At 64.8% G+C, this 19,723-nt stretch overlaps 1 protein-coding gene across 1 annotated transcript in view; it reads right to left on the reverse strand.

The window, feature by feature from the left end:
• Positions 1-12,357: 12,357 nt before the first annotated feature.
• The window catches only part of EFNA2 (ephrin A2), a 52,370-nt gene continuing 45,004 nt past the window's right edge, over positions 12,358-19,723 (reverse strand). The window contains exons 3-4 of the mRNA XM_075077360.1: positions 16,692-16,757; positions 12,358-15,204 (exon numbers count right to left, since the gene is read on the reverse strand). Coding sequence (XP_074933461.1) covers positions 15,083-15,204; positions 16,692-16,757 — 188 coding nt within the window. The 3' untranslated portion in view covers positions 12,358-15,082. The remainder of the gene's footprint in view (positions 15,205-16,691; positions 16,758-19,723) is intronic.

The following is a 19,723-nucleotide window of genomic DNA, read 5'->3' on the forward strand; positions in this document are numbered from 1 at the left end:
AGCCTCGGTGCTGCAGTCCGGGCTGGCCAGCGCAACGGGGCGGCTTCCAGTCGAGCCAGAATGAGCCCCCAAAAAGCCACCCCAAGCATCGCTGTGAGATGCGTGTGGGGCTGGGAGGAGGGGGGTCATCCCGTCCCGACCCCCCGACAGCCCCGGCACGTCCCCGCTCACGCTACGAATCCATTACCCATCCCCGCCGCACGAATCCCTGTCTGTATTTTATTTATATCGCCTCGCTCTCTGCGGGCATGTGGCTAAAATCTATTGGTTTTGTGCACAATTTCATTGTCTTTTTGGGGTCAGGAAAACGGTAAACAAGCCAATTATCCTTGGCAGAGGGGGTTAAACGCTCCTCACCCTGCACAGCTACCGGTCCCCAGCCGGTGGGTTTCCCTGATGCTCAGGACAGTTATCGGCTGCCTGGAAATGAGGGAGCAGCAGACGGGGGGCCCAAACCAAAATGACTTTTATGCTAAACCGGACGCGGGCAGGCAGGGAAGCGGGGTGGGAGCGCGGCAGAAGCATGGGCAGCCGCAGGGGGTCTGCTCCGGGACCCCCCGCCCCCCCATTCCCGGGCACCGCGGGTCTCCCTGCTGGTGCCGGCGGCGTCGCCACCGCGGTGACCCCTCGTGCTCCGCCAACCCCGCCGGACACAGCCTCCCGTTGCCGGCCCCGGCGGGATTTTCCTTTCTTTGCTCGTCACACCAGGACAGAGCCGATCCCTAATCCTCAAATCGTCCCTTGCCGCTTTTACATCCATCTCTAAGCTCCTCATAATAGATTTATTTAAAAAAAAAAATTAAAAAAGGGAAGGAAATAAAAACCCCTCTGTGGATTATTACGGGATATTTTTGTTTTAATTGAAAACGACTCGGAGCACGGAGGGCCGGATCCTCGCCGCTGTAACGCAGCACGGCCAGCACCACGTGGAGAGACGAGGCCACTTGACGCCGGTGCAGGATCTGGCCCCGCCGCCAGATCCCACCCGGGCCCCCCACACCTGCTGCCATGAGCATCCTCCAGCCTCGGCGTCCCCGAGAACCGGCTCGAGCATGGCCGGGGAAATGAGGGACCGCGGCAGGACCGGCCTGGCCCGGGACCCCCAGCATCCCCCCACCCCGGTGAGATGCCCAGGGAGGGGGTGGCTTTGCAGCCTCGCACCCACCGTTCCCCACGGGGTGGGGAAGGAGAGGCCACCGAATGTCCACACGCGGAGGGAAGCGACACCCCCCCCCCCGCAAAGGCACCCCCACCCCCCCGCACCCCACCAGCCGCCCACCCAGGACAGCCGTTAATTGCGGGGGGCGGCGAGGCCGATCCCTGCGGCGTCAGAGACCCCAAAGCTGCAGTAAATGGGGGCCGTGGCTGTGCCGCTATCGCCGGGAGCCTGCCCGGCCTCGGCCGCGGGCGCTGCAGGGCGGCGAGTGGCCTTCCTCCCGCTTCAGGGCCTCGAGGAAGGGCAGCGCATGTGCTGCCACAGCCACTGCATGCATGCATACCTGCGTGCTGCAACACCTGTGTGCACGCTGCAGCGCCTGGGTGCATGCTGCAACGCCTGGGTGCATGCTGCAACACCTGTGTGCACGCTGCAGCGCCTGGGTGCATGCTGCAACGCCTGTGTGCATGCTGCAGGGCCTGGGTTCATGCTGCAACACGTGGGTGCATGCTGCAATGTCTGGGTATATGCTGCAACGCCTGTGCGCATGCTGCAGCGCCTGGGTGCACGCTGCAACGCCTGTGTGCATGCTGCAGCGCCTGGGTGCACGCTGCAACACCTGTGTGCATGCTGCAGCGCCTGGGTGCACGCTGCAGCGCCTGGGTGCACGCTGCAAAGCCTGGGTTCATGCTGCAACACGTGTGTGCATGCTGCAGCGTCTGGGTGCATGCTGCAGGGCCTGTGTGCATGCTGCAACACCTGTGTGCATGCTGCAACTCCTGTGTGCATGCTGCAACGCCTGTGTGCATGCTGCAGCGCCTGGGTGCATGCTGCAACGCCTGTGTGCATGCTGCAGCGCCTGGGTGCACACTGCAATGCCTGTGTGCATGCTGCAACACGTGTGTGCATGCTGCAGCGTCTAGGTGCACGCTGCAACGCCTGTGCGCATGCTGCAGCATCTGGGTGCATGCTGCAGGGCCTGGGTTCATGCTGCAACACGTGGGTGCATGCTGCAAGGTCTGGGTGCATGCTGCAGGGCCTGTGTGCATGCTGCAACACGTGTGTGCATGCTGCAGCGCCTGGGTGCACGCTGCAACGCCTGTGCGCATGCTGCAGGGCCTGTGTGCATGCTGCAACGCCTGTGTGCATGCTGCAGCGCCTGGGTGCATGCTGCAACGCCTGTGTGCATGCTGCAGGGCCTGGGTTCATGCTGCAACACGTGGGTGCATGCTGCAATGTCTGGGTGTATGCTGCAACGCCTGTGCGCATGCTGCAACGTGTGTGCGCATGCTGCAATGTCTGGGTGCATGCTGCAGCGTCTGGGTGCATGCTGCAACACCTGTGTGCATGCTGCAGCGTCTGGGTGCATGCTGCAGGGCCTGGGTTCATGCTGCAACACGTGGGTGCATGCTGCAATGTCTGGGTGCATGCTGCAACGCCTGGGTGCATGCTGCAGGGCCTGGGTTCATGCTGCAACACCTGTGTGCAAGCTGCAGCGCCCGTGTGCATGCTGCAACACGTGCGTGCACGCTGCACCGCGGGTGCGCGCAGGGGACCCGGCCCCCCCTGTGCGGGGCGTTCTCACGCCGCAGGTCCCACGCCAGCCCCTCGCTGCCCCCCCGGCCCCAGCGGGCGGCTGCTGCCCAGGGCCCCGCCGAGGGGGTGTGCGGGGGCTGGGGGTGCCAGGGCGGAGCGGGGCGGCTGCGGACGCTTCATTCACTTCCTGAGGTGGTTTCGTGGAGTTTGCTCGGCCGGGTGTTGGTTTTTTTATTTTGGAGAGAAGTTGCCTTGAAACCTCTGCGGTCTGGGGAGAGAGGAAGGTCTCTGGGTGAATTAGCATTTATATAGCTGTGCCTCGCATTTCAAAACCCCCTTTATCTCTATTAGCACCTAATAAAGACAGAGCTTTGCTCTAATTCATAATTATAGCAATGGATGGAAATATTTGTGTTTCTATTCCCTGGGAGTTTGCCTCCAAACCCCTCAACCAATTTGGCGTGAAAGATGGCCGGTTCCCCCCGGCCCAGTGCTGGGGCCATCCCGCCTCGGGCGAGGGGCTGCGCCAGCACCCACACGTGCGCCAGAGCCGGGGTGTCACCCAAAATTCGGGGCCACAACTGTTTGCACGAGGGCTTGATTGCACAAGGGATGCTTGCTCGAGGGGTGCTTGCTCGAGGGATGCTTGCACGAGGGGTGCTTGCTCGAGGGATGCTTGTACGAGGGATGCTTGTACGAGGGATGCTTGCTCGGGGGGTGCTTGCACGAGGGCTCGGCTGCCCAGCGCAGGGCCAGCAGAGGTGCCAAGACGGGCAGCGTGGGCAGCCGCTGCCTGCACATCCCTCGCAGCTCCTGCCCAGCCGGCTGCAGAGGACACAGCAGTGGCCCCGGTGCACGCCAGCCCCTGCCCACCGTGGCCCTTTGGGGTCCAGAAGCCCCCTGGGCTCAAGGGGCCACCGTCCCCTTGCTGGCTGTGGCCACGCAGGGCTGTATTTGGCCAGCAGCCGGCACCCACCGTGCCGCCGCGCCGCGGCTCTGCCTCAGCCGTGCAACCAGCTCGTTGTGGATTCACGGCACTCCCTGGCACAAATGGGTTTAAACTACCTTAAGTGTTTCAGCAGGGAACTGGCGCTGGCGGTGTAACACTGCATTACCGCAGCATTAGGAGTGAAGTATCGATCCTAATCCCCTGGTTCAAAAATAGGATTATCGGAAGGGGAGGGGGTGCGGGAAGATGCCCTGTCCCCCATCCCCGTCCCCGGCAGCCCGGCTCCCTGCGGTGGAGGAAGGGGCTGGGGGACCACGGCGGTACCTGGATGACCCCCCCCCCACCCCAAGACAGCTGCCCCACGGGGTTCGGCCACCCCGGGCTCTGCGGGAAGGGGCCGAAGCGGCGTTTGGGTGAGGGTCAGCCGTCATCAACGGGCTTCTCCTCCTGCAAATCAGGTCGGCGTTTGCTTGTAGCAGTGACCGCGCATTAGCCGTTCCATCTGACTGTCTCCAGATGCATATTGCCATTACCCAGCCCCTGAAAAGCCATCCTCCCCGATCAATACCCGCGCCTTTATTCCTGATCGATTGAGTGACCAACAGAACAAACCACCGCTGGCTCAGCCCCCACTTTCCCAGGCCTGGGGGGCTTTGCTGGATTTCTGCTACATTTTCCTCTTGCTATTACTCTTTCTGTTAACCGTCGCTACCTAGCAAGGGAGGAGCAGCCACTGCCCGGTGCTGCTGGTGCCTAACAGGGTTGGCTGCCAGATGCTGCTTGAGGATGGGGATGAGCAGGGGTAGGGGGCGGCTGCAGAGCTTGTGAAAATGGGGTCGCACCAGGCGCAGGGCGCACCGGGAGCAGGGCGCACCAGGAGCAGGGCGCACCGGGAGCAGGGCGCACCGGGGGCAGGGCGCACCAGGAGCAGGGCGCACCGGGAGCAGGGCGCACCAGGAGCAGGGCGCACCAGGAGCAGGGCGCACCGGGGGCAGGGCGCACCGGGAGCAGGGCGCACCAGGAGCAGGGCGCACCGGGAGCAGGGCGCACCGGGAGCAGGGCGCACCGGGAGCAGGGCGCACCGGGGGCAGGGCGCACCGGGAGCAGGGCGCACCGGGAGCAGGGCGCACCGGGGGCAGGGCGCACCGGGAGCAGGGCGCACCAGGAGCAGGGCGCACCGGGAGCAGGGCGCACCGGGGGCAGGGCGCACCGGGGGCAGGGCACACCGGGAGCAGGGCGCACCGGGGGCAGGGCGCACCGGGAGCAGGGCGCACCAGGAGCAGGGCGCACCGGGAGCAGGGCGCACCGGGAGCAGGGCGCACCGGGGGCAGGGCGCACCGGGGGCAGGGCGCACCGGGGGCAGGGCGCACCGGGGGCAGGGCGCACCGGGAGCAGGGCGCACCGGGAGCAGGGCGCACCGGGAGCAGGGCGCACCGGGAGCAGGGCGCACCAGGAGCAGGGCGCACCAGGAGCAGGGCGCACCGGGGGCAGGGCGCACCGGGGGCAGGGCGCACCAGGAGCAGGGCACACCAGGAGCAGGGCGCACCGGGAGCAGGGCGCACCGGGGGCAGGGCGCACCGGGAGCAGGGCGCACCGGGGGCAGGGCGCACCGGGAGCAGGGCGCACCGGGGGCAGGGCGCACCAGGCGCAGGGCGCACCAGGGGCAGGGCGCACCAGGCGCAGGGCGCACCGGGAGCAGGGCGCACCAGGAGCAGGGCGCACTGGGGGCAGGGCGCACCAGGCGCAGGGCGCGCACCAGGAGCAGGGCACACCAGGAGCAGGGCGCACCAGGAGCAGGGCGCACCAGGAGCAGGGCGCACCGGGGGCAGGGCGCACCAGGAGCAGGGCACACCAGGAGCAGGGCGCACCAGGAGCAGGGCGCACCAGGAGCAGGGCGCACCAGGAGCAGGGCGCACCGGGGGCAGGGCGCACCGGGGGCAGGGCACACCAGGGGCAGGGCGCACTGAGGAGAGGGTTGCACAAGGGGCTGCTCCGGTACCCAACACCCCCACATACTGTGCCCCCAGACCCCAGGAGCCCCCCGGGCCCGGGGTAATGGCGATGGTTACTCAGACATGGCAGGGGGAAATGGGTTCACTCGAGCCCCTGGTGTGCATCTTATTGCCTGCGGCACCGGCCTGAATGGCTGCTTGTTGGTATAGATTCACGCATGTGATTGAGGCTGGGGATGGGTTTGGGCCTCTTATGGGCAGGGAAAGAAGAGGGGGTGGTCTCTCAAGCCCCCCACTAGCCTTGCCCCCCTTCCTGCCTCCCCATGCCCAGCCCTGGGGCTTTCTCTTGCCTCCTTGGCCCCGGTTGCTGCTGAGCCCCCCGGCACGGCCTTCCCCTCCTCGGCTGTTTGCTTCTCCTTGCCTGGCTGGCTCTGAATACAGTTTGCATTTCACTCCTAAGCTCCTCTCCTTAGTTTTTAATCCCCTCTCTCCTCCAGGGCCGCTTTTCCCTCTCCTCCCTCGCCTCCTCTCCTTCCCTCTCTCCCTTCGCCCTCCCCCTCCCTGCAAGACAAATTACCCTTAATGATATGCTGAAGGCCATGACACCCATGTTGTCTCTTTGTCATCCTTCCCGGTGCAGCGTGAAAAGATAATACAAAATGCGGCACTTATCTACAATTGAGCGCCAAGACAACTTGCTAATCCCTTAATAACGCAGCGGCCGGGGCCCCATCGGCTGGTGGCTCCCGCCGCCGCATGCCAAATCGCTGCCGCGGCTGCCAGAGGCCGGCCGTGCCCCTCGCCGGCGCGGGCGTGCGGTGCGTGCCGTCCGCCAGGGCCGCCGGTCCCCCCCGGCTCCCGGTGGGGCGATGGCGGTAGCGGATGGGTCTTTGGCGGGGGGTGGGGAACAAAACGAAACCCCAATAAATGGACCCAAAAGGATGCGGTGAGAGGATGGGGGCGTCGAGCAGCAGGGTGGAGGGGGATATGGCAGCCTCAAGGCTGGATCCCTGCGGGCCTGATCCTGGCTCTGCCGGTGCCCGTGGAAAACCCATCCCTGAGGGCTGCTCTCGGCCCGGCCCCGCCGTGGAGCGGAGCAGGACGCGGCCTCGATGCACAACCAGCCCATCGCGCACCAGTGCTGCTCCGGGCATCCCAGAGGGGTTTATACCCTGTGCCCACCCCCCGCCCCCCGGGGTCCTGGTGGGGGACGAGCATCGCTGCACCAAGAGCACGACCGCCCGGGACGGGGTCACCAGGGCCCCCCTGGTCCGGCATCCCCCCACGCCGCGCTGCCATGACGGACAGAAATTGCCACTTAATTTCCGGCTTCCTTTCCCTTTCCCACCCCCGCCGTGATTTACCTCTCCCCAGAGGGGCCCAAAAGCTGTAAACACACTTTTATTTGTCAGTTGTATCCCTGCAGCCGGCGAGGCTGTTGAAAAGGTAATATATGATTTCAGTCCTCTTTGCTTGATGATGTCGGGATTAGGAGCCCTACATATTTTATAGAAACCTCTACATGATCTTCCTTTATAAATCATTTAAATAGGAGTATCTTTTCTTGGTGCGTGATATAAAATATTTACTGGAGTGGATGAAGGCTATTCATCCGTGTTTACCCTCCCGCTTTCCAGGCCGGCTGCATTTACAAACAGCTCAGCCCGGCACAGCCCTTCGCCGGCTGCCTGCGAGGAGCCAGTTCAACGGCAGCTTGGCCACGGCACAGGGTAGGCGATGCCGGGGACGGGCTACCAGGGGCTGGGAGCTCCCGCCAAGGGGGATTCTGGGGGCTGGCGCGCTCCCCCACCTCTGGTTTGCTACAAAAAGAAACGATTTTGGTACAGCACCGCAGAGCATCCTCCCCGTAGCGCCCACCGGCCCCTGTGCCAGGGCACGCTGTCCTTCGCATGGCCGGCTTTTTGCACAGCCTGCAAAACCGGGGTCCCCCGGCAGCCCCCACATTCCCAGGGCCGGACTCCCCCACTCCTGCTCACCCCAGCACCTGCCCAGCCCCGGCTCCAGCCCCGGCAGCCTCCGCAGCATCCCGCTCCCTGCCCCATTAGCATTCATTGCAATTCTTTTCATTTGTTACCTGGCAGGGGAATGAAAACACGTTGTTCCCCCCAGCAGGGTGTTTCCTACGGCGAGCCCCAACTTTTCAATCATTTCTTGGCACCGCCGTGGCAGAGTGCGGCTCCCCCACCCCCCGGGCAGGAGCCATCGCTATTAAAAGGCTCACCCAGGGGCATGTATTTTACATAAGACGCCGTGTACATGCTGTGCAACATTCAGGAGGATCATGCTGGAGCAATTGGTCCGAATATAATGCCGGTTACCTTGCGAGAGAGGAGCTCGCCGAGGGGGATGGATGCTCACTCCGTGCTCTCGGGGCTGGCAGGGGGCAGGGATGCGGACGCTCGGCGCCTGCTTCGCCTCCTCCACCGGCCAAGCCGGGCTCAGGATGGGGACAAAAGGGGCAGGGAAGGTGTCCTGGGTGCAGGCGAGAAGCGCTGGCCTCCCGAGAGGCTCTCACCCATCGCTTGCTATGCTGCAGTAGCCCCCAGACCACCCTTCCATCACCCTCCCTGGGAGGCCGCCCTCGCCCCCCTCCCCTTCCCACGGCGGGGGAATTAACAGCTGAAGAAAACTGAATGTCTAGTGGCCTGAAAGTTTCATTTCCTGCAAGCAGGGCCCCGCCACACGGCATGTAAAGGAGGCTGCCATCGCTGTGCGCAATTACACACCCGGCTGGGCTATTTCATGGAAATCAATGGCCGCAAAGGGACAGCGCAGGGGCTCCACGCACCCGCCTCCCCCTCCTCGCGCCGCCCGCCGGCACCAGGCACGGCCCCGCATCCGGAGCAGCCGGAGGCAGAGGCGCTGGCGATGCTCGGGGAGCGGCGATGGGAGCCGCCATCCCTCACCGGCACGCGGCGCGTCTCTGCCGCGGCTCGGCGAGCTCCCCGCTCTCCTCTCAGGTGCTATTTTAATAAATCATCCCCCCACCCCCCGGGTCTGGTATTTTCCCGGGCGCTCAGCAGCCGGCTGCTTGTTACATAAACGTTGCGGGTCGTATCGCTTGTACCTATCAGGAGATAAGGCTGGGGAGAGGGATGGCGGGAGGGAAGGCAGGGAATGAAGCGCAGATGTGACAGCCAGGTAGCAGAGAACAAGCAGCAGGGACGGCGGAGCTGCGGGAGCCGCCGGAGAGAAGTGAGAGAGCCTGGGAAGTGCCAGCGAGCCCAGGGTGAGCACAGGGTGCTGCGGTCCCCTGCGTGGGGTGGGACCAGGGCACGCAGGGATGAGCCCCCCCGCCACAGCCAGCCCTGCTGCAGCCGGGTCCCCGCTCTGCGCAGCGGCTGGGGGCCCACGGCGGCACCGGGAGCCGGGCGGCACCGTGCAACCTCGGCGGCCGCCGCACGAGCTGGGGCGTCCAGGAGCCCGAGCTCTGCAGCATCCTTGAGCCACATGCAAAGGCACAGCGCCATGGGGGACGCAGGGAGGCGAGGGGGCTGCCGGGCCTCCGGGAATTCATTTAAAGGGGGCAAATTGAAGCCAGACGCTGGGGAGGGGATGTGGGGCAGCTCGCAGGGAGGGAGCCCCGAGCACGTGGCGGGGACAAAGGGGCAGCGTATCAGCGGGTGGGAGCAGGGGTCAGGGTGCCAGCAAGTTTGGGGAATCGAGTGGGCTTTGCAGAAAGCATCATTTTTAGCACAAGGTGCTTCCAGCCCTCCTCTCTGCCTCGAGCAGCCCCGGGGAGAGCTTGGCTAACACCACCCTCACGGTGAGCATTTCCCTCGGCACACGGCGCTGCCGGCGGAGCCGAGGTGGCATCCCCACACGAGCAGGCATGCAAATCGGGAAAACCCCGCTGCAAAGCACGGCAGGGATCGGACCTGCCCGGATGAGCATCCCCCGGCTGTGTTTCGCCTGCAGGCTTCTGAGTCTGGAGCAAGAACAAGAGGAGGGAAGCCAGGGAGGCGCCAGGGGAATTGGTGAGCTGCTGGCCAGATCCTGAGCCTCGCTGGGGTGTAAACCTGGATGGTATCACCGGGGCTGGGGGGGCTACACCCTCCTGAGCAAGCTGCGGATCGGGCTCCTGCGCTGCCGGCAGCCGTAGCTCTGCGCCAGGCGGGATATTCCACGGGCCAGCGGAGCGCGGTGCGCCCGCTGCCTTCATGGGATTAAAAGAAAAAAAAAAAACTAATAATGCCGAAACGCTGAAGTGGAGCAAGGAGCGGTGTGGTGGTGGAGCCGCACGGTAGCTGCTCTCCTCGGAGAGGTGCTTGCCGCGACCAGGCAGCTGCCGCCACGGGGACTCGGGACCCCTGAGCTGCCCCAGGGCCGACGCCGGTGCCTTTGCACCCTTGGAGGGGGCCCAACCGTGCCCGTGGTCGCCAGCACCGCAGCAGCCATCCTGCTTCGCCCTCCCGGCATCGCAGCGGGCCGCTCCGACTGCCGCGGCCACACGGAGGCGGGTGGTTGTTGGGAGAGAGATGGAGCCGAGCGTGTCCCAGGCTGGGAGGAAGAGGAGGAGGAGGGTGTAGAAGGGAGAGCACGTGCTGGCGCAGGGCCGTGCTGGGAGAGCAACCCTTCACCGCTCAGCGGAGGAATTATGGCACGTGGGAAAGCCGAGGTCCGCGAGCCGCTCTCGCCCCACCCCACGCCTGAACATCGCACGGAGGGCGCAGCCCCGGCCCCGCCGAGCCCACGCCAAGCCCTGGGGTCCCGATTCACTGGTGCAGCCGCATCCCGGAGTCCGGGAGGTGAAGCCATATCTCCGTCAGCCCTGAAACCCTGAACCCCGGCGTAACCGAGCTGTCGACCTCGGGGGCTGCCTGTGCCCACGCGGCTGGAAAGCCCTGCAGCAACGACACAAAACTGGTGCTAGAGGAGACTCAGGCCCGTAAAAACCCATTTCAGACACCACCAGCCATGTATGACCCCCCTCCCTCCCGCCCATGGTGCTGGCTGCGCTCGGGGGCATCGCCCTGGCGGCTGCTCTGCCTGCGGTTGAGCCCCCCCACCCCCCAACGGCACCCCAGGGCGAGGGGGGTCCGGGGACACCCCATCCCATCCCTCAGCCCTGGCTCCTCTGCTCTAGCTGCTGCTCAGGGGGTGCCCACACCCCTGCTCATCCGTGCCCCCCATCCTGCCCCCTCGCCCCCCGACTGCCAGCAAAACCCCGATTGCAGCTGGGACTAAGGATTTTCGGGGGGTCGTGGGCTGAGGGGACGCAGCGCCGGGACCTTGAGCTTCCCTCAACCCAGGGCTCGGCTCCAGGGCGACCCTTCCAGCCCCAGTTACCAGCTGCATTAATGACCTGGCTCCAAGCACCCACGCGCCGGCGCTGGCAGCACGCGGGCGCTGCAGCGGGTCCCCATGTCCCCTCTCCCCCCTTGCACGAGGCTGGCGAGACCCCAGGGCTGAGGGACCCCCGTGCACGAGGCCAGAGGGAGCTGCGGGAGCCCGGCCATGCCCTGGCCTCGCCAGCAGCCCCAGCCCCACGTGTCCCCATCCAGCCCCGGGTTAAATCGATAAAGGGCTGGACTGCGCCGGCGGGTGGTACCTGGCGGTGCCCGGAGCGGGACCGGCCCCGGCGGGATGCAGCGGGAAGGGCCGGAGCAGCTCTCCATCACCACGAGTCCTTAAATCAAACCTCGATGCCTCTGCAAGAGAGACGGGCTGCCTGATCTAAATGATCCCTTTCAGGCCTTAAAAATCCATGACTCAATTAATTACTAACGATGATCCATCTCAGCCTTGCGCCTGCCAGTTCGCTATTTTTAACTCCGTACTTCCAACCCCCAGTGTTAAAAAAATCATGAGTCAGGCCTCAAAAAAAAAAAAAAACACCACCCCTACTGAGTTTTTTCTTTTCTGGTAAGTCCCAGCCGGGCTCTTTCCCCGGCACTTTTCTCTGCCCGAGCCCGTCGCTGGCAGAACCGGCAGCAACCACCAAGGCTGACGTGGCACCTGCCTCCCCGGCCCTCGGCGCTGGGATTTCTCGCCGCTCCTGGCCCACGGATGGCCCTTATTAAAAAGCAAAATTAGTCTTTCACCCCCTCGTGGCAAACTTCAGAGCCTCGGATCAGCTGTACGAGCCCAAATTAATTAACGGCGGATCGTTCCTATTCCGCTAATTACGCTCAAATACGCATTGAACACCAGGAACGAACGCGGGCCGCGCAAAGAAGTTATTTAGTCCTCCTTAAGGTAAAAAAGAGCAGGTGTGGGGGGGGGTCTCCTCCCCTCCCCGGCGGGGTCTGCTCTTCCGAGGGCTGGGATAGCCCCGGCCGCTTGCGATGCCCCGGCACGGGGGAAACTGAGGCAGGGACGGGTGAGCAGCCGGGGCTGCGGCAGCGCCCGGGGAGACGCCGGCGCATCCCAGCCCCGAGCGCCCACCCGCCAGGCTGCATCGCCTCCAATAATTAAGTACTATCAACAATTGCATATTAATTAATTTAATAGCCATTACTATTCATTAACGTGGTAATTAAAGCCTTCCTGTGATTAACACACCACCCAGCAGAGCGGTCTGGCGTCCCAGCCCGGTTGCGCCGGGGGAGAGGGCTGCGCGGGGAGCGGGGATGGAGCCCAGCGTGGCCCCCCCACCGGTGCCGGTGTTGCCCCTCGTGGCTGGGGGCTCCCGGTGCCCATGGAGGGGTGGCGGGGTGGGGGCCAGACCCCCCCGGGGCCGCGGCCCGGCTCAGCCCTAAGCGCCGCGGTGGTGGGAGGGAAAGTCATTTCTCAAAAGCAAGGGCCTCACACGACATTAATTTTTATTTTATTATAAAAAAATACAGAATCCAAATGGGGCGGGCGATCCGGTTACCATCAGCACGACGTCGAGGACGAAAGCGGCGTGTCGAAGGACGAAGCTAGGCGGAACGGAGACCAGCACGCAGAACCAGCGCCCACGGTGGGCTGCTCCCGAGGGACAGCCCGGCCACAGCGAAGCACCCCCAGCCCCCCCCACCCCTCGCCTGGCCCCTGCCAGCCCTGCTGCCGCGCTCGCTCCGCCGCCCTCCCACAGTCGCTGTACACAATATAGATATTTATATATATAATCTATATATATATAAAACACAGACCGAAGGCCGGGTTTCGCCGTCGCCGCTCCCCCACGAGCCGGCACCGCGACGGCGGGCGGGTGCTGCCAGCTCCTCGCCGGAGCCCGGCGGGTGCTCAGCACCCGGCTGGGTGGGAGCCCTCCCTCATCCCCTGGACAAACACGGTGCTTTCGCTCGCCTTCGAGAACCACGACCTGGTCTGGACACACGGGGACGGGACGGCAGGGAATGCGATTTTTTTATTGGGTGGTTTCGTGGTTTGTTTTTTTTTATTGTGTTGTTTTTTTTTTTTTTTTAATATTTTTTGGATGGTCGAGATGAGCTTATTGCGAGATTTCAGCTTCCTAGTCTAAAAAATAAAAATAAAATAAAAATAAAATAAAACCTTCCATAAAATTCATTCTCAACAATACATAAAAAAAACCGCTCACAGTATAGCGCTGTATGTACAGGGACGGAGCCCCCGCCGGCCCCCCGCCACGGGAAGGGTCTGGGGTGCGCTCGGAAAAGGCGCCCGCAGGAGGGGCTTTGGCTGGGTCCGAGACCCTCGCCGTCATCCCCCAGGACCACCGACCCCCCCGGGGCCTGGGGGCGGGGGGGGGGCTCTGCGGGGTGGCACAGGGCCCCCCCTGGGTGGGACAGCCCCAGATTTAAGGCGAGGAGGGGTCAGGCCCCAGGGCTGTGGGGGAACCCCGCCTTGGGGACCTGCCACCCCTGGGGTCGGGGCCAACCTCGGATTGCGGGGCGGGGTGGTGGTTTTGGGTGGGTTTTACTTATTAATGCAAAGAAGGAAAAGGAAAAAGTCCCCAAGCCCAGCCCCGGGGACACCGGCAGCAGCCGCGGGATGAAGGGGCGACCATGGGGAGCGCCGCGATGGTCCCGCTCGCGGCAACCGGCCCCCCCTGGGGCGGGGGGGGTCCCTCTCACCCCCGAGGCATCAAGGGGGATGCCGTGCAGAGCAGAAAGCTGCCGAGAAGGAAAACCCGCCCCACGGGCAGCGCCGGGGTCGGCACGCTCGTCCCGCGCCGGCGAGGTCAGCCCTGCCACGGACGGGGACTCCAACCAAACCCCCGTCGGAGCGATCCCAGCTGCTGGGCGAGCCCGGCCCGCCGGCTCCCAGCGCCCGGCGGTGCTCCTGGTGCCGGCCGGGCATCCCCGTGCTCCTGGTGCCGGCCGGCATCCCCGGTGCTCCTGGTGCCAGCTGGGCATCGCCGGTGCTCCTGGTACTGGCCGGGCATCCCCGGTGCTCCTGGTGCCGGCCGGGCATCCCCGGTGCTCCTGGTGCTGGCCGGGCATCCCCGGTGCTCCACGTGCCGGCTGGGCATCCCCGGTGCTCCTGGTGCCGGCCGGGCATCCCCAGTGCTCCTGGTGCCGGCCGGGCATCCCCGGTGCTCCTGGTACTGGCTGGGCATCGCCGGTGCTCCTGGTACCGCTGGGTGTCCCTGGTGCTCCTGGTACCGGCTGGGTGTCCCTGGTGCTCCTGGTACCGGCCAGGCATTGCCGGTGCTCCCCTTGCACGCGTCCAGTTTGCTTTGCTGCCTGCGGAGCCGCCCCGGGGTCCCCCGGGGACAGCGAGGCATCCATGGCACGAGTGGTGGGGACAGGGACACCCCACCGGCTGCTCCGCGGGGGCTCGTGTCTGTCCGGGCCCCCCATCCCCACGCCTCCGTGGCAGCGGGCGGCAGGGGGAGCGCGGCGGGGCCGGCACCGCGACGTCCTGCTGCCGGAGCGAGAGCCGGGCTGGGAAGGAGTCTGGGACAACGGAGCCGTCAGTGCCATCCCTGGCGTGCGTCCGTCTGTCCTGGTGTCCCGGTGCTGCCCGTGGCCGGGCAAAGGCAGGGTGCTGCAGCCACGCCGGCGAGGGGCTTCGGAGCCCGGCCCCGTGTGGGTCAGTCTGACACAGGGAAGCCCGGACTGAAACAACCTGACAAATAAAAATAAAAATCTTTTTTCTTAAAAAAAAAAACAAACAAAAAAAACCCCCAAAAACCCAACACAAACCAACCAACCAACCAAAAAAAAAAAACCCAAACCAAGCGAGGACTCTATATTTGGTCTAGAAATGTAAAAAGCGACATCCGATGGCGGGGGGGGGGCCGGCGCCGAGTGAGCCGCAGCGCAGGGACGGGCGCTTTCGGCGTGCGCTGCCAGGATCTGTCCCGCGGGGCAGCCCTTCACTGCCCCTGGCACGATGCCCCGGCACGGGCGGCCGTGCGAGGACGGGGACTTCACTCGGCGGCAGGATCCCGGCGAGCTTCTCGCCGGCAGCACCAACCCGCCGCCCCGGCGACCTCCCCGGGCACCGTCCCGCTGCCGCAGGAGCCACGGCTCGAAGGCGATGCGGGGTGGCCACGATCCGTCCCCGAGCTGCTCCTTCCCCACGGAGCCGCTCCCCGGCACGTCGGCGCGGGTGCTACGAGGCCAGGAGCGTCCAGACGACCGGCACCACCACGAGCACGGCGTGCGGGACCCTGAGGCTGCAGCAGGAGTTGTTGCTGGTGAAAATGGGCTCCGGGGACTCGTAGAGGGAATCGTCTGCGGAAGGGGAGAAGAGGGAGGCGTGAGCCGGCGGCAGAGCCGTGCGGGACGCGGCGTGTTCCAGGGCAGATCCTGCCCCAGCAGGAGCGGGGTGATGCTTGGCTTGGTTAGGGTGCAGATGCTGCTGGTGCAGCAGCGTCCCCCTCAGCAAGGAGCTGGGTGCCGACCCCCGCCCCCCCAAACCCCGGCACCCTCTCCAGATTAATAGGATTTAAAAAAATATGAAGGATGCGGGGACTCCTGGCTTCCCCAAAGGCGCCGCTGCCAGACCTGAAGCAGGGACACCGACGCGGGGCAGCGCGGGGACGCTGCGGGATGGGGGGCTGGGGGTGCCCTCTGGGGCTGGGGGGGTGGGCGAGGGCGCAGGGCGCTCCGGTTCCTGCCCTCTAAATGGGATTAGGCAGCGTTTCATCCCACCCCCTCCTAAGCCCCCCCGACAGCCCCGTGTGCCAGAGGCGGGTGCCGTCGTGCGAGGGGGATTAGCTGCGGCGGCCAGGACGTGGCCGGGGATGGACCAGCCCGCGTGGGGCAGGGGCACCCCCTTGCCAAAAGCCCGGTGGTCCCGCGGCCAAACCCCAACCGGCGGCAGCCCAGAGCGCGCCGGGGAGCAGTTAAATGATGGCTAAAGCTGTTAACGTGCTCCCCAGGCTCAGCTCGCTCACGTTTGCTTCTAGATTAAGGATTTTTACAGACCCGGAGCCAGGAAAAGCAGAGCCTGGTCCTGTCCCGGGGATGCTCTATCCCCCCCCGCCACGGTCCCAGCGTCCCCCCGCTCCCGGAGGGTCCCCGTGCGGGGTCCCCCTGTGCCAGGCGCTTGCACATGACGAGGTTTCAGGGTCTCGTCCCGGGGCCAGACCCAATCTCCCCGGGGTGCCCAGCCCGAGGTGGCCCTCGGGGAGCCCCCGCAGCACAACGGCGGCCCTTCTCTCCACGAGGCATTGGCATAATAAAATCCCAATATTATTAAAACACTAAAAAATAATATCAGGAGAGATTTCTCCCCCGCCTATTATGCTCTAGTCTTGAACAAAACAGAATGATTTTTTACAGATGGTTTCATTATATTGGGTTTTATTTTAAAGCCATGCAAATAAAAAAAAAAGAAAGACATCCTTTTAAACGGTGACATTTCGCAGGCACTCAGCCCTTCCCCAGGGAGAGCTGCTGCCATTTGCTAATTACACGTTAACAGGAGAAGAAAATTATTAATTTGTTTTTTTAAATGGCTGAGTTATTTGATTCTGAAAAGTAGCCACCGTGCAGAGATTATTATTATTATTTCCACACCCCCACCCCCCCCTTCCTGAAACTCATCGGCAAACGTCCACCGCGCAGGCGATGCGCCCGCCGCGGTCCAGCCGCCGCCGCGACGGCTCTGCCGGGGCTGCGGGCGCCGTCGCCATCGGGGTGCTGCCCGGGTGGGACCCGGGGCACCCCACCCGTGGTCCGCTCTCCCCGGGCTCCCCCCAGCCCAGCTCACTTACTCGTTGGCCGAACGTAGACCTTCAGCTTCAGGCAGGGCCTGTCCACCATGTTCGGGGGGGACGCGGCTGCGGAGAAGCAAAGGGGAGAGACGGGGGTGGGTTAGGGGGGGCAGCGGCTCGGCCCCCACCGTGGGGACGGAGCAGAGCCCGGCTTGGGGTAGGGACCCACCGCAGGGACCCCCCCGAGGGTCCGCGCACGCTGTGACCCCCTGCGATGCCCGGGGCCGGTGATGGGGCGCGGGGTGTCCGAGCTGGGAGGGGTTCAGCCCCCACGCGGGGGGTCACCAAACCTTAAAAGCCAGCAGAGGGGCTGCCCTGCCCTGGCGCGGCTCCAGCGGCAAGCGCTGCCTGCCGAGCCCGTGCCGGGGCTGTTTCGGCTGCCCGCACCCCACTGGGATGTGGGGACACACACACACACACACACCCCCCACAGGGGTGAGCCGGGCCCACGTCCCCTCCCCAGGTCACCTCAAATAAATGTGTAGCAGCTTGAAACACTGAGGGTAAGGGTCCCCCCACGGAGGGTCCCCTGGGGCATCGCCTCGGGCAGAGGGAAACTGGGGGTTCCAGCACCCACCCACTCCAGGGGGAGCCCCCCCACCCCAAACCAAGGGGGGGGACATCCCGCAGGGAGCGTGGGGGTGATGGGCGGGTGACTGAGCCACCCCACAGCATCCCAGCACAGCAGAGCCCTCAGCCACCCCTCTGCCTGAACTCACAGTGGGAGGGCGGGCTGGGGCTGCCCCTGCCCGGGGGAGCCCAGTAAAGGGTCCCCGACGGTCCCAGCAGAGCTGGAGCTTCCCTTCGGGGACGGGGGGTGATGGCTTGTGCGGCTCTTGTCCCGCTCCCTGTGACGGGGGGGCTGCGAGAGCACAGGCGGGGCTGCACGGCTCTCCCTCAACAGGCAACATGAGGATAAAGGCACAGAATAAAAATAATACTCACTGGGAGAGAGAAAGGGAGTAATTGCAATAATTATCTTGGTGAAAGTCCCCTCTCAATATGAGAAAATGTGATTTTTATATATATGTTTTTATAGGAATTTAATTTTCTTTTCTCTGTGTTTTTTTAATTAAACAAGGGGAGAGAGCATTATTCGCAATAAAGTTTAATTTCAGCTGGAAGAAGGGGGAATTGGGACGCTGCTCGCAGGAGAGGCAGCAGCACGGGGCCAGCCCTGCCCCGGCACACGCGTGGTCCCCTCCGGCGGCACCGGGCCACCGCCGTCCCTCCCCTCCGGTGCTTCGGAGGGACACGGCGGGGTCCCCGGTACGGGGGGTGACACGGGCATCACCCCCGCGGCTCCGCAGGACCCGGCTCGTTTCTTTTTACCGAATAAAATGGCGGGGCAGCTGCAGAGGGGCCACCGGCTCGGTTGCGTTCCCGACCCCCGCCTGGCCCCGCTCTGCCCCCCCCGCAGCTGCGCACCCACCTCGGGCACTCCAGCACACCCCCGCAATGGGGGCTGCGCACCCCCAGGCCCCCCCACGGTCGCACCCAGCCCCTGCGCCCAGGTCAGCACCTCGCCTGCACCACCGGTGCTCCCACGAGCGGGTGCTCCCACAAACAGGGTGCTCCCACGAACGGGTGCTCCCATGAGTGGGTGCTCCCACGAACGGGTGCTCCCACGAGCGGGTGCTCCCATGAGTGGGTGCTCCCACAAACAGGGTGCTCCCACGAATGGGTGCTCCCACAAACAGGGTGCTCCCACGAGCAGGTGCTCCCACGAGCGGGTGCTCCCACGAACGGGTGCTCCCACTAACAGGGTGCTCCCACGAACGGGTGCTCCCACGAACAGGTGCTCCCACAAACAGGGTGCTCCCACGAACGGGTGCTCCCACGAACAGGTGCTCCCACGAGCGGGTGCTCCCACAAACAGGGTGCTCCCACGAACAGGTGCTCCCACGAGCGGGTGCTCCCACGAACGGGTGCTCCCACAAACAGGGTGCTCCCACGAATGGGTGCTCCCACAAACAGGGTGCTCCCACGAGCAGGTGCTCCCACGAGCGGGTGCTCCCACGAACGGGTGCTCCCACTAACAGGGTGCTCCCACGAACGGGTGCTCCCACGAACAGGTGCTCCCACAAACAGGGTGCTCCCACGAACGGGTGCTCCCACAAACAGGTGCTCCCACGAGCGGGTGCTCCCACAAACAGGGTGCTCCCACGAACAGGTGCTCCCACGAGCGGGTGCTCCCACAAACAGGGTGCTCCCACGAACAGGTGCTCCCACGAGCGGGTGCTCCCACGAACGGGTGCTCCCACGAACAGGTGCTCCCACGAGCGGGTGCTCCCACGAACGGGTGCTCCCACAAACAGGGTGCTCCCACGAGCAGGTGCTCCCACGAATGGGTGCTCCCACAAACAGGGTGCTCCCACGAACGGGTGCTCCCACGAACAGGTGCTCCCACGAGCGGGTGCTCCCACGAACGGGTGCTCCCACGAACAGGTGCTCCCACGAGCGGGTGCTCCCACAAACAGGGTGCTCCCACAAACAGGGTGCTCCCACGAACGGGTGCTCCCACGAACAGGTGCTCCCACAAACAGGGTGCTCCCACGAACGGGTGCTCCCACGAACAGGTGCTCCCACGAGCGGGTGCTCCCACAAACAGGGTGCTCCCACGAACAGGTGCTCCCACGAGCGGGTGCTCCCACAAACAGGGTGCTCCCACAAACAGGGTGCTCCCACGAACGGGTGCTCCCGGCGCCCCCGGGCGCAGCCGGTTTGGGAGATGCCAGGGAAGCTGCAGAGCCCCCGTGGGTTCTTTCTCTCCCCTTTCCATTTTCCTTTCCTCCCTGGCACTACAGCCCACGCGGGGAAGGAGACGGTCACGCAAGCTGTGCCCGGTGCCTGCTGAGCCGATCCGAGCTGAGCCGATCCGAGCTGGGCCGATCCGAGCCGGGCCGATCCGAGCCGGGCCGATCCAAGCCGGGCTGAGCTGAGCCAAGCCCCGCTGAGCCGAGCCGAGCAAAGCTGAGCCAAGCCAAGCCGAGCCCAGCTGAGCCGAGCCGAGCCGGGCTGAGCCCCGCCGA

This window comes from Phalacrocorax aristotelis, chromosome W (assembly GCF_949628215.1).
Source record: "Phalacrocorax aristotelis chromosome W, bGulAri2.1, whole genome shotgun sequence".
Taxonomy (NCBI): domain Eukaryota; kingdom Metazoa; phylum Chordata; class Aves; order Suliformes; family Phalacrocoracidae; genus Phalacrocorax; species Phalacrocorax aristotelis.